This window comes from Leguminivora glycinivorella, chromosome 27 (assembly GCF_023078275.1).
Source record: "Leguminivora glycinivorella isolate SPB_JAAS2020 chromosome 27, LegGlyc_1.1, whole genome shotgun sequence".
Taxonomy (NCBI): domain Eukaryota; kingdom Metazoa; phylum Arthropoda; class Insecta; order Lepidoptera; family Tortricidae; genus Leguminivora; species Leguminivora glycinivorella.
The window spans coordinates 967141-981564 of record NC_062997.1 but is presented as its reverse complement, the minus strand read 5'-3'; the positions used below and the strand labels follow the sequence as shown (position 1 = coordinate 981564).

The following is a 14424-nucleotide window of genomic DNA, read 5'->3' as shown; positions in this document are numbered from 1 at the left end:
CAGAGGGCGCCACGAGCCTTCGGAAATGTCATATACTTAGAAATTTCGACCCTTGCTTTCGTGGACCGATAGCCGAGTGGTTCTGGCATTCGCCCGGTAAGCGGAGTACGCTGGTTCGATTCCAGCTCGGAGCACTGGAGGCTTTGGTCACTTTTTCTTTGTATATGACATTTATTTAATGTTTAAATAAATATTAGCTTCAATGTACGCCATTATTGTTGTCATTGACGTTGTCTGTCACACTTTAGACTTAACAGAATTCGCAATACATTACCTCTTGGAAAAAACTTTCAAGGGTGATAAAAATCAAAATACAAGTTATTTTTAAAAGTCGCCGAACAAATGTTGATCAGTATAAGGAGAATAGCCTCTATTTCAATTCTTCGCCTTTGTTACAGGCCCCACTCTGTATATCACTTAATTATGCATTTAATTAATGTTGACATTTAAAATTGGAATTCTTAAAATAAATAACGAATCGATTTTCTCAGTCAAGGTCTTGAGATCTTCTATGTTGTCCTGAACTTTTATTTTATTGAAGAAATTATTATTATTCAATTATAGGCGAGCAGCTATTCAGCTGATGAGCCTATGTCACACAGAGTCTCATGATTTATAGTTAGCAAAGTCATATCACTATCTTATTATTCAAAACTATCAGCCCTATCACTACACTATCTTATTATAGAAATAATAGGTACATTACGATACAAGTGCGTAAAAAAGGAAGTTCGAAACGAGTGGCGACAAATTAAAACACGTCCGAAGGGAGTGTTTTAAATCGACACGAGTTAGGAATTTCCTATTCGCACGTGTATCGAACGACGTTGTTCAGTACAGAAGGCCCTCCGAAGTTTCGACCTGGCATATAATGAACCACTTCTCGCACTAGTGCGTAAAAAACACCATCTGTAATGAAATTTTTTCACCACACCAACTGGTAAAAGCTCCTTTTGCTATTCGAAAACAGATAGCAAAATTGTATTTTATCCAGAAGAGTGAAAAGTAATTTCACACAAATTTTAACTTGATGCCTTAAGCGGGCTGGTATAGATTTTACTTATTAAAGATGATTTTAATAAGTAAAATATGAATAATGTTGAATAAATTGACGGATTTGATAAATATTTTGATGTTTTATAGTGAGTATTTAGTTCGTGCTGGTGTGGTGAAACATTTTGTGTTTCTCTCGATGGCAACGTTTGTTTAACCTTCGTGCCTTGAAACCCTCGGAACGCTCAAGATTCCACTTTTTGAACCACTCGCTACGCTCGCGGTTCAATATTGGAATTTTTCGCGTGCTCGGGTATCAATATTGGCACGTGCGGTTAAACAACAACTTTGCCCCCTTGTAAAACAAATAACTATTTCAGTACAGATGGTGTTTTTTTTACGCACTAGTGCGAGAAGTGGTTCATTATATGCCAGGTCGAAACTTCGGAGGCTCATCTGTACTGAAAAACGTCGTACGATACACGTGCGAAAAGGAAATTCGTAACTCGTGTCGATTTAAAACACTCCCTTCGGTCGTGTTTTAATTTATCGCCACTCGTTTCGAACTTCCTTTTTTACGCACTTGTATCGTAATGTACTATTTCGTACTAGCTTTTGCCCGCGGCTTCGCTCGCGTTAGAAAGAGACAAAAAGTAGCCTATGTCACTCTCCATCCCTTCAACTATCTCCACTTAAAAAATCACGTCAATTCGTCACTCTGTTTTGCCGTGAAAGACGGACAAACCAACAGACACACACTTTTCCATTTATAATATTAGTATGGGTTTAATAACCAACGTGTTCCACAGTGACAACTATGGACCCGGCGGTAGCACAGGAAGTCGCGGCGATGTCGCGACACCGCGCGATAGACGATGCGATATCGCGCGGCGATTCCGCGGTACAGGAGTTTTATAAGGACGCCGTGGTCTTCGTCACGGGGGGATCAGGGTTCCTGGGGAAGCATTTGGTGGAGAAACTGTTCAGGTATGTACAACACAATTAATTTAAGTATTAGCAAGCTGAAGTGGCAGTGAGCTGGCCATATTAGCCGTAGAACCGACACCCGTTAGGGTAAACGAGTTCTTGAGTGGAGACCGCGTCTCGGCAAGCGTAGTGTAGGACGCCCTCAGGCAAGGTGGAGCGACGATTTGCGCAGGATGGCTGGCAGCAGCTGGATGCGAGCAGCCGAAGATCGGAAACGGTGGCGTGAAATTGGGGAGGCCTATGTCCAGCAGTGGACTGCGATAGGCTGATTATGATGATGATGTACAACACAATACAGAACAAAAAAAAACGATATAGTAGACCAATTTTCATGAAACATGGCCAAGAACACTCCCGACTAATTCAGCTTTCTAACAAAAAAACGAAATCTAAATCGGTTCCTCCAGGGAGCTACGATGCCACAGACAGACACATAGACAGAAACGTCAAACTTAATAAGTCTTATAAACACTCCGTCGTTTTAACCATACCTTCTGATACCATACCTTCGCTAGATAAAAAGACTCGTTCCAATAATCTACGTTCCCTAGACTACCTACCCGCATATCCTATTCCAAAAAGTAGCAATGTATACGGTAAAAGAGTAACAGACTTTCTGCTCCCATTTATATTAAATACCTTACCTAGCAATATACTAAATGAGTTAACCAACACTACTGAAAACAGCAACAAATGTATAACTACAATAAAAAAATACTATTTAAGTATAGATAAATGCACATACCTATAGAAACAGATATAAGTATAATAAGTGTTTAGACTTATATTGACCGGGATATGGACCGTGATTACTTTATTGATTTCTATGTCTAATGAAAATAACTGTGAATCATTCAAAACTCTTAAATGTGTTTAGTATAGATTATTATAGGTTTATCATGCACCTGTAAGAGCCGTCATTGTAAATTGATCCTTATACATAACACTTAAGACCGTCTTTAAATAAATTAACAACAGTGAAGAATACAATGACGGCTTCAACAGGAAAATAACGTAACTACCTAACAATTGTTTTAAGTTTTAAGCAAACGCGGATCGGACCGCGCGATCTCGCCAACTATTAAATAAACCCCAGAGGTTTACAATAGTGGCACTTTTTGTAAATGTAATTTAAGTAAACCTTACAGTAAATAAATAAATTAAAAAAAAAAAAAAAACCCCCGACGCAAAAACGACGGAGTGTTATAAGTTTGACGTGTCTGGCTGTCTGTTTGTCTGTGTGTGTACGTCTGTGGCATCGTAGCTCCCGAACAGATGAACCGATTTAGATTTAGATTTTTGTTTGAAAGCTGAGGTAGTCGGGAGTGTTCTTAGCCATGTTTCAGAAAAATCGGTCCACTCTGTCGGGGGTTTTTTCAAAAAAATATTTTGTGGTTAGGTTAGCTCCCGATGTTTCAACGCAGTTAGTGCGTTTTCACATTATCCGATCCGATATCCGACGTCCGACAGATATGCCATACATCACAGGCGCCATTTTGGATTTTTTCCATTGAAATCCTTTCGACATCCGATATCGGATCGGATAATGTGAAAACGGACTTAGACTATATTCCGGTCAATATAAGTTTAATGACCTTCTGATATATATAGGTATTATATTATATTACATTGCCCGTGTGGTGACGGGTTAAGAATTTCACCACCTCCTTTCTTCCCGTGGGTGTCGTAGAAGGCGACTATGGGATAGGGATTAAATTGTGGCGTAGGCGAGAGGCTGGCAACCTGTCACTGCAATGTCACAGTTTCGTTTTCTTTCAACCCCTTATTTGCCAAGAGTGGCCCTGAAGCTTGAGTAGTTTCATGTGTTCTGCCTAGTGCCTACGCCCTTCATGGGATACAGGCGAGATTGTATGTATGTATGTTATGTATATTATATTGTATGTTTGTCCGTCAGGTCGTGCGACATCAAACGTGTGTATCTCCTGCTGCGAGAGAAGAAGGGCCAGACTTCACAGGAACGGGTCACAAAGATCTTCCAGGATCCAGTAAGATATACATTGTTATTTACTAGCTTTTGCCCGCGGCTTCACTCGCGTTAGAAAGAGACAAAAAGTAGCCTAAAAAAATGAAAATGAAATATTTATTTTTCAAGTTGGCATATTACAATGCGCATATGAACGTCAAATAAAGCTACGCCGGCTCTAACCTTACGCCTCAGCCTCGAGAAGATTTCAGTCCCCCCTCAGTTGGGAGTCCCCTATGTCACTCTCCATCCTTTCAATTTTCTCCACTTAAAAAATCACGACAATTCGTCGCTCCATTTTGCCGTGAATGACGGACAAACAAACAGTTACACACACTTTCCCATTTATAATATTAGCACAGTGTAATAAAGAGTACTATCGTACAGTATGGCCACTTCCACTCCCCGCTGAAAGCGCCGCCCACCCCCTCTCTGTTACCTCACAGTTACCGACTGTCAAAAACGCGAACAGTCGACCTGTCATATCTCACTCATACAAGCATGGTACGCGTTCACTTCACCTACACGAGCTTAGAATAAATATAAATATAAATAATAAATATTGGGGGACACCTTACACAGATCAACTTAGCCCCAAACTAAGCAAAGCTTGTACTATGGGGTGCTAAGCGACGATATACATACTTAAATAGATAAATACATACTTATATACATAGAAAACATCCATGACTCAGGAACAAATATCTGTGCTCATCACACAAATAAATGCCCTTACCGGGATTCGAACCCAGGACCGCGGCTCAGCAGGCAGGGTCACTACCGACTGAGCCAGACCGGTCGTCAGAATGTGTGCTAGGAACGCGCCTCTTTCATATGTTTGATCCGCAGTGTCCGAGATGTGATATTAGTTATGGATATTGTTAACAGGTCTACGATGGTCTACACAAACGCAAGCCTGGCTTCGTAGACCGAGTGACAGTGGTCAATGGAGACATCACACAGCTTCGACTGGGTATAAGCGACCAAGACTGGTACACATTGAGCAATGAGGTAAGACATACAAATACATTAATTTTTATTTCTAACCGCCGACGCAAAAACGAAGGGGTGTTATAAGTTTGACGTGTCTGTCTGTTTGTCTGTCATTCTGTGTATGTATCTGTCTGTGGCATCGTAGCTCCCGAACGAATGAACCGATTTAGAGTTAGTTTTTTTGTCTAAAAGCTGAGTTAGGCGGGAGTGTTCTTAGCCATGTTTCATGAAAATCGGTCCACTATGTCGCGGTCGGGGGTTTTTCAAAATTTTTATTTTGTGGTTATTTTCCGCACTTGTATCGTAACGTACTATTATAGCAATCTGCAGAGCTGTGCGGTTATTAGATAAAAAGTATCACTACTGCAACATATTATTAGCCAATGAGGTAAAATTAGCAAAAACGCACTAGGATATAGATTATACAATTGTCTCATAATGGCTGAATTGTTAAATGATGGTATAAACTAAAGTTACAGGGTCAAACTAACGCATAATAAGTATAATAAAGTCTGAGAAGCCATTTCCGTCAGTAGAAATAAGCGGCAAAAAAAATTGCGCAAACATCACTATACACAGTTTAGATATATACTACCACAGTTAAGATGTAGATCGTCTAGCAGATCATGTCATGTCACTGAAAAATAACCTAACCACAAAATTAAAATTTTGTTAAAACCCCCGTATAAGTTTCACGTGCCTGTCGGTATGTCTGTCTGTCTATCTGTGTGTCTGTCTGTGGCATCATAGCTCCCGAACGGATAAACCGATTTAGATTTAGTTTTTTTGTTGGAAAGCTGAGTTAGTCGGGAGTGTTCTTAGCCATGTTTCATGAAAATTGGTCTTTTTTTAAACTTTACAAGATTTTTTTGACCATCTTTAAATGCAACCCCTTATTCATAATAAAGCTGCTGAACTGATTTGTTAAAAAAGAGTTTTGTCCCTTTCTCACAAATACATAAGTCAACATGACAGAAAGGGACAAAACACTTTTTTAAATGGGCCTTCTTTTTTAATCAGGTAAACATAATTTTCCACGTGGCCGCAACGGTGACCTTCGATGAACCTCTACGTTTAGCGACAAGGACCAATGTCAGAGGGACCATGCAAGCCTTACTGCTCGGAAAAGACTGCAAATATATCAAGTAAGTCTTAAATAACATACATACATACATACATACATACAATCAGACAAAACCTTCATCTGATCCCCACTCATAGCCAACTCAGGAGCAGCGTGACGCGCAGGCGTAACCAGCTGGTCGTGCCAGCGTGCCGCCTTGCAAAAACTAGAAAGTCTGTGCATGTAATGGGTATCAGACTTTACAATATACTGCATGATGACATAAAGCAAGCTTCTAGCGATGCAATATTTGTCCGCAAACTAAAATAATAGGAGGTAGGGCATAGCGAATGATATTCCGCTTTGTGTGGTAGGGCACAGCACAGCGGATATCGTCTCGCTCGAATCTAGAGCAGAGCCCAACTGGGGTCGTAGTACCTCCGCCTTACAGAAGACCGCAGCCAAATAGCACTAGACCCTACTCATAGTGTTGTGTTCCTGTCGGTGAGTAAGGCTGCCAGAGCTCAACGAGGGTGCGGTGTGCTGATGACGGGAGGACTTACGGAACTAACTTGTTCCGTTTATTGTCCTTTGAGTCGTCGGCAACCCGAACCCTCCTTAGAACTTGTACACTCCTTTTTACTGTGTACTTAACACAGCAAAAGGGAATGTACAAGTTTCTAATGGGGTGGCAACGCGCATGTGACACTGTTTGAGTTGCAGGCGTCCATAGGTTACGGTGACCGCTTTACATCAGGCGGGCCGTATACTTGTTTGCCACCGACGTAGTATAAAAAAAAATCCATCCTACTCGAAATGGCTTGCTATACTTTGGATGAGTTCCTTGATACCTACGGGTCATTGACTGGATCGTGTACCTACTAATGTAATATGTGTGTCTGCATTACTTAGAATACCCAATGTGAAATGTGATTTTTTTTTCTAAATAATCATTGTATGTAAATAATTGACGTGTGAATGTGAATATTTTACCAATAAACATCTATATCTATATCTAATCACGCCTGTGTCCCATGAAGGGGTAGGCAGAGCACATGAAACTACTCAGGTTTCAGTGTAAGTCTTAAATAATAATGTAAAAAAAGCAAAAACACGTGACCTTGGCCTAGATTTAATTGACCTTGAGTCGTAGTAGTGACAAGAATCAACATCAGAGGGACCATGCAAGTCTTACTGTTACATAGGAAGAGACTGCAAACATAAAAGTGACCTTGACATTGATTTAATTGACCTTGAGTCTTAGCACAGAATATATAATAGTACAAGTACAGAAGGCTCACTCCTTTGATGTTCACAAAATGCCGCCATTCTAAATTCTTACCTACATTAACAAACGGACCGCACGCGAGCAGCCAACATTGAATTTTATTGCGCCGCGCGAAGGTCGTCGCCAATGAATGGGCCGCGAACTCGCGGCCGCTGACATGTACTTGTAGCGCGGCGATAGAATCGCGGAGTGAGCCGCCCCTGGTCTTAGTAGTGAAAAAAACCAACATCAGAGGCGTGAGTATATTGAAATTGAGTTTTTCGGAACTTATGTGTGAAACTGTGAAATGTCATTTGATTTGCCAGTCGCTTACCGCGAGCTTACCGTAGGATTCAGTCGATCTGTGTAAGTCCGTTTTCACATTATCCGATCCGATATCGGATGTCGGCAGGATTTAAATGGGAAAAATCCAAGATGGCGCCTGTAATGTATGGGATATCGGTCCGACATCCGATATCGGATCGGATAATGTGAAAACGCACTTAGAGTATCCTTTAGTATATATACTTTCAATTATGCTTCGCGAACATTTAATATTAAAATTGACGCATTACAACAAACATTAAACTTCTCATTGTAACGTAAATCCCCTTAATGTAGATACATTTACTATTTTACACTATTTTTAAGTACCACTCACACATACAAACAGTGTTTTTGTATTCCTTCTAGTCGATAATTTCACGCGGCGACAGCTTGTTTAAATAGCCTTACGGTAAATACGTGCCATCGCATGATTTGCATGGAAGTACTGGGTTCGAATCCAGGACTTTTTCTCTTTTTTTTTTGTTTTATTATTATACATCAATGTATATGTACAGTAGTTACTGAGCGTTTTCCACAAAAAAAGATTAAAAACCTATTCTCTTGAATGGTAATAATTTTTGGGTTCGTCCAACTCAGAATTTCTAACATAATTATCTTAATCTGATATTTTAAAAAATCCCAAAAAGTATAGATACATTTTAGTTTCTAAACTACGATTCAAATGATTTTTTTCTAATTGTTTATTTTCGATGGAGTATGGGTACCTATTCAAATCGCTTTTTAAAGCTTAAATTAGTAAATGAGAATGCAATACTTAACTGAGTAACGTAATGCTTTAAAAACTGAAGAGGACTTCTGTCTTTTTTTATCTAAGGAATAATTTCGAGAAAATATTATATTTAGCGAGGGTATTAAAAGTTGTGTTTTATATCTCAACTTAATAAGTGGAAAATCAAAATGACAATAAAAAATCAATATGTTCTCTAAGATAAAATTGATACCTCCGGCTCTCCATTCTTGCTCGGTCAATAAAAAATACGAAATTTATATCCAAAAAAATACAAAAAGTTTATAGAATCCTGGGATTCGAACGCAGACTCACGGCGTGACAGACGCCTGTTCACCAACGACGCCATTACATAACACGCTGTTACCGAGGAAATTAGGCTATACATATATAATTATTTAAATATAAATAATAATGTCAAATCCATACTAATATTACAAATGGGAAAGTGTAGAACATTTGTAGGAGGTAGGTCATACTCGTAGCGAATGATATTCCGCTTTGTGTGGTAGGGCACAGCACAGCGGATGTCGTCTCGCTCGAATCTAGAGCAGAGCCCAACTGGGGTAGTACCTCCGCCTTACAGAAGACCGCAGCCAAATAGCACTAGACCCTACTCATAGTGTTGTGTTCCAGCCGGTGAGTAAGGCTGCCAGAGCTCAACGAGGGTGCGGTGTGCTGGTGACGGGAGGACTTACGGAACTAACTTGTTCCGTCTATTGTCCTTTGAGTCGTCGGCAACCCGAACCCTCCTTAGAACTTGTGCACTCCTTTTTGCTGCGTACTTAACACAGCAAAAGGGAATGTACAAGGGAATGTACTAATAGGGTGGTAACGCGCATGTGACACTGTTTGAGTTGCAGGCGTCCATAGGTTACGGTGACCGCTTTACATCAGGCGGGCCGTATGCTTGTTTGCCACCGACGTAGTATAAAAAAAAAGTGTGTGTGACTGTTTGTTTATCCGTCTTTCACGGCAAAAAAGAGCGACGAATTGACGTGATTATTTAAGGGGAGTTAGTGACATAGGCTACTTTTGTCTCTTTCTAACGCGAGCGAAGCTGCGGGAAAAAGCTAGTACTGGATCAGATTATATTGATGATAATTTGATGATAATTATTATTTGTAACCATTTAGTTAATATTGTCTTCGGTTACCGCGATAGTTACTCATGAAATAAAACTATGAAAACGGATTAAATCGCGTATAATGAATTTAAATTTCATCCCGACGTTTCGAACACTTTACAGCGTTCGTGGTCAACGGGTGACTGAGGAAAAATTACAATGTGCAAAAGCTACCCATATTCTTGCTATTATATTCTTGTATATGTATAACCATTTAGTTGTTGAAGAAAAACATTCACACAACAACAACATAGGTCAACCGGCTCAGTAAATGCAAGGAGTACAGCACATTACTAATACTATGCCCACACTATGACCTATGTACCAGACGTGTAATATTTTATTTTATCAACAAAGGCATAATAAAGGATTGTATTGTATTTTTGTATGAAAATAAAAAATAGGAAAGCAATATAGTAAGAGTCAAATATTCCATTAAAAAAATATAAAAAACTTAATAAATCCAAAAAAAGATCAAATTATTAAAAAAAACCTCGGAACGGAACTCAGGATCTTCAGCATCATAGTCAGCCCTTTAACCGAGACGCCATTTCGATTTACACTAGCAGTGTCGAAATATACAATATGTATCTTTATTGACAAGATGCGTCATTATTTCTGAATTTGCTTGAGTTAACTAAACCAATATCTTTAAATAATTACTTGTCAAGAGCCAAGTGTCACTGATGACAATGTCAACTAAAAATGCGCGAAATATGACGGCTCTGTGTCTGTACACAAAATTTGGCACGCACATTTACGTAAAATTAATAAAAAATTCACATGGATTTGTCCATGATTTCTGTATGAAACAATGTATTTCATTCACTACTGCGACGACGGATAATGTATAGTAGATGTATGCGCATATTTTTATTTAGTTGTAGTGTGCGGTGACTAAATAAATGGTAGATGTTTTTTGTATGGAAAGCGAGCCACCTTAAAAATTCACGTCAATTCGCTTCGTTTTGCCGTGAAAGACGGACAAACAACAGACACACACACTTTCCCATTTATAATATTAAGCATGGATTTTATTTAGGTACATATTAAAGGCACGTATTTAACCGGGCGACTAAATAACCATAGAAATGGGTATCAAAAATAATACTTTGGCGACTAAAATGTGGCCTCAAATTATTTAAATATGAGGTATCATTTTAATGTCATTACGGCTACGGTTTATTCAGACGCGAGTACCAACTATTTATTTGGCATCTGAATTATATTGGAAACAATTTAAGAAATACAGTTTAATAGGAAAACGGCTCTCTATTTATATAAAATATACAGTTCTTTTAAAATATTTATATAGCAAATTAACATAAAAAGTACATTTAAAATTTATACATCGGCACTCTTCACCTGAGCTTTCATTTTAATAAAAAAAAGGATTCTTATAAAATATAATGGTCGACAAAATATTATACTTACGGGTAAGAAATTAGGTGTTTGGGGGTGCTGACAACTTCGTCTCTATACAATGAATTTAACTTTTCATTACGTTTACTCTATCGAATCTAAGGCCGGCCTTACGCAGTCTTAACATCACTCTGAAAGATTCATTTTTTTGGCAGGAAAACCTTACTCAGAATATGCTTTGGCATAAATCGTTCCGCAGATTTTAAAATATCGAATCTTATGCTGGAATGATGTGAGCAAAATAATCTTCTAAATTAAGAGTACTTCCGTAGATTTTTGTTTGCATAATATTTAGGCGGTAAAAAGTAGTCCATCTTTTCCTATTTCTGTTTTGATAGCGAGTCATGTGTGTTGGGGATGCAAGATACCTAACACTCCTCCTCGCTTCGCTCGTCGTCGTACCTAACGGTGCCTCTGGGACTGTATTTCATTTCCTTTTTGCTATCGTTGTTTTGTTTATACAAAGTATCTAAGACTCATGCCATAGCAAAATTTGGTAGGACTTATATTCTACTAAAAAAATAACCTAACCCTAACCCACTTTTCTGCTAGCAGTAAATAATTCTGTTCTTGTAATATTATACTACACGATTATCATGGTAATGTTTTTAAATACCAAACTGGCAAACAAGCATACGATCGGCCTGATGGAAAGTGGTCACCGTAATCTATGGACGCCTGCAATTCAAAGGGTATCATATGCGCGTTGCCGACCCATTAGAAGCTTATACACTCCTTTTTGCTGTGTACTTATTATAAAATGATTTGGTACGCGTTCCCTTATAGAGATATTTAAATACTACTTGTGGTTTACGGGTCGCAAATACGATGTTTGAATAGAATAGAATAAACATTTTTCACGAATAAATACAGGCAAGACAAAATATACATAATAACAACAAGACAGAAAGGAATGAAGTGCCACGAAATGGCCTCACCTCAGCGTGTTGCTGGTGACTTCCAGCGCTGATCTTCCGATGAGACCATCGGTACGTAGCTACCTTTCAATCCGTTTTCATAAAGAAACGATTTTATATGTGTTTTAAAAACCTACTTCCCAATTAATTTTTTTAGTTGCCTCCGCAATTTAAATACTACTTTAAACGATGAGCTAAGTATAATTATTTAGGTGCTAACATCTATATGACTACAAATATTAAAAATTTTACGCTTTACAATACTAGGTGCCAATTATTATTTTAGTCGCCAAAGTATTGTTTAATGTTCCTCGGAAATATTTTTGTCGCTTGAAATTTGCTGCCGTTTTTTCAATAATAATGATGCTTAATATTTGAGGCTCATATATTTTTTTTGTCGCCACAATATTAAAACACAGCCAAATTATATTAATGTATGCCCGACTTAACTTCCCGTTTAATATTTTAGTTGCCCGGTTAATTATATGCCCATATTAAAAACCTGCAAAGTCCTCACGAAGTGTTGACCTTTACCTTGAACTTCGGAATTAGCAACAAGACTATAACATGACAACACGAAGAGGTAAATATCTACCGATAAATAAAACTAATGGATCTACTCTGGCCTCGCCAGTCGAGTTCATATTGAACATTAAAATTCAATAAATCAATAAATTAAATCTGTTTCCCCTCACTAGCTCGGAAACACGTGTTTTGTCCTTTAATACCAGCGGGTAAAAACGCATTTTATCCACTAGTGGGTAAAGTAATTTGACCTTGAATAAAGTCAAATAAACTGCTTTAAAATTGATAAACGTAGGTGAATTTAGTAATAAAGATGATTTACCACCTGTGGAACTACTGGAAGCAGTGATAAACGCATTTCTTGCGTTGTAGTTTCCTCGCTATAGTGCGGGGAAAAGTTTTGTGTTACACTCGGGTGCAAGTGTTTTTTGCGGCGGGGGATTAAAAATATGAAGACACATGTCACAAAAATTAATTTAAAAATGTTATAAGGATACTAAGAATAACACAGTCCTTGACCGACTTAAAAAACCGGCCAAGAGCGTGTCGGGCCACGCTCAGTGTAGGGTTCCGTAGTTTTCCGTATTTTTCTCAAAAACTACTGAACCTATCAAGTTCAAAACAATTTTCCTAGAAAGTCTTTATAAAGTTCTACTTTTGTGATTTTTTTCATATTTTTTAAACATATGGTTCAAAAGTTAGAGGGGGGGGGACGCACTTTTTTTTCCTTTAGGAGCGATTATTTTCGAAAATATTAATATTATCAAAAAACGATCTTAGTAAACCCTTATTCCTTTTTAAATACCTATCCAACAATATATCACACGTTGGGGTTGGAATGAAAAAAAATATCAGCCCCCACTTTACATGTAGGGGGGGTACCCTAATAAAACATTTTTTTCCATTTTTTATTTTTGCACTTTGTTGGCGTGATTGATATACATATTGGTACCAAATTTCAGCTTTCTAGTGCTAACGGTTACTGAGATTATCCGCGGACGGACGGACGGACGGACGGACAGACAGACATGGCGAAACTATAAGGGTTCCTAGTTGACTACGGAACCCTAAAAAGGAGGAGGTTATATAGTTTTTGTTACGTTTGTAATGTAAACTTAGAACGTTGATAAAGGACGATGTGGGTATTTTGGTCAAAATTACCTACATGATATATTTTTTTATACCACGTCGGTGGGAAACAGGTATACGGTCCGCCCGATGGAAAGCGGTCACCGTAGCCTATGGACGCCTGCAACTCAAGGGGTGTCGCATGCGCGTTGCCGACCCATTAGAAACTTGTGCACTCTTTACAATCTGTATCACTATCAATCCCTACTACACCGTAATAATGTCCCGCGTCTGTCAGTGTGTATTCGTGTTCGCTATAATAGTTATTTGTTATACAAGGGGGCAAAGTTGTATTTTAACGCCGAGTGTGGAATTGAAAAACGAGCAAGTGAAAGGATTCTATAGTTGAACCACGAGCGAAGCGAGTGGTTCTAGAACTTGCGAGTTTTTTAACACACGAGAAGTAAAATACATTTGCACCCGAGTGTAACACAAAACTTTTCCCCTCACTACAGCGAGGAAACTACAACGCAAAAAATGCGTTTATCACTGCTTCCAGTAGTTCCACAGGTGGTAAATCATCTTTATTACTAGATTCACCTACTTTTATCAATTTTAAAGCACTTAATTTGACTTTATTCAAGGTCAAATTACTTTACCCACTAGTGGATAAAATGCGTTTTTACCCGCTGGTATTAAAGGACAAAACACGTGTTTCCGAGCTAGTGAGGGGAAAACTCAATTAGTGGGTACGTAGCCAAATGGCACAAACGCTCACGAAACGAAACGCTCGTAGATATCTATCTCTATCGCTCGTGCGTATTGGCGCGACAGAGCCAGACCTTTCGCGGCGTTTCGTTTACTTTTCGCGACGCAGAAATGCCATTCGGCCACGGCAACACTTAATGAACAGTTTGAGAATCGGTTAATAACCAACATCAAAACTTAAAACGAATAAATTATTTTTTTATAAAAATCTAGTAGAACCGGCGAAACAAGGATTT

General features: G+C 38.6%; 1 protein-coding gene across 1 annotated transcript in view; it reads left to right on the top strand.

Moving 5' to 3' along the window:
* Window positions 1-14424, top strand: part of LOC125240364 (fatty acyl-CoA reductase wat-like) — a 57886-nt gene that overhangs the window by 14864 nt on the left and 28598 nt on the right. Inside the window, exons 2-5 of the mRNA XM_048148270.1 lie at window positions 1803-1980; window positions 3896-3986; window positions 4853-4975; window positions 5978-6102. Of these exons, the coding sequence (XP_048004227.1) occupies window positions 1803-1980; window positions 3896-3986; window positions 4853-4975; window positions 5978-6102 (517 nt within the window). The remainder of the gene's footprint in view (window positions 1-1802; window positions 1981-3895; window positions 3987-4852; window positions 4976-5977; window positions 6103-14424) is intronic.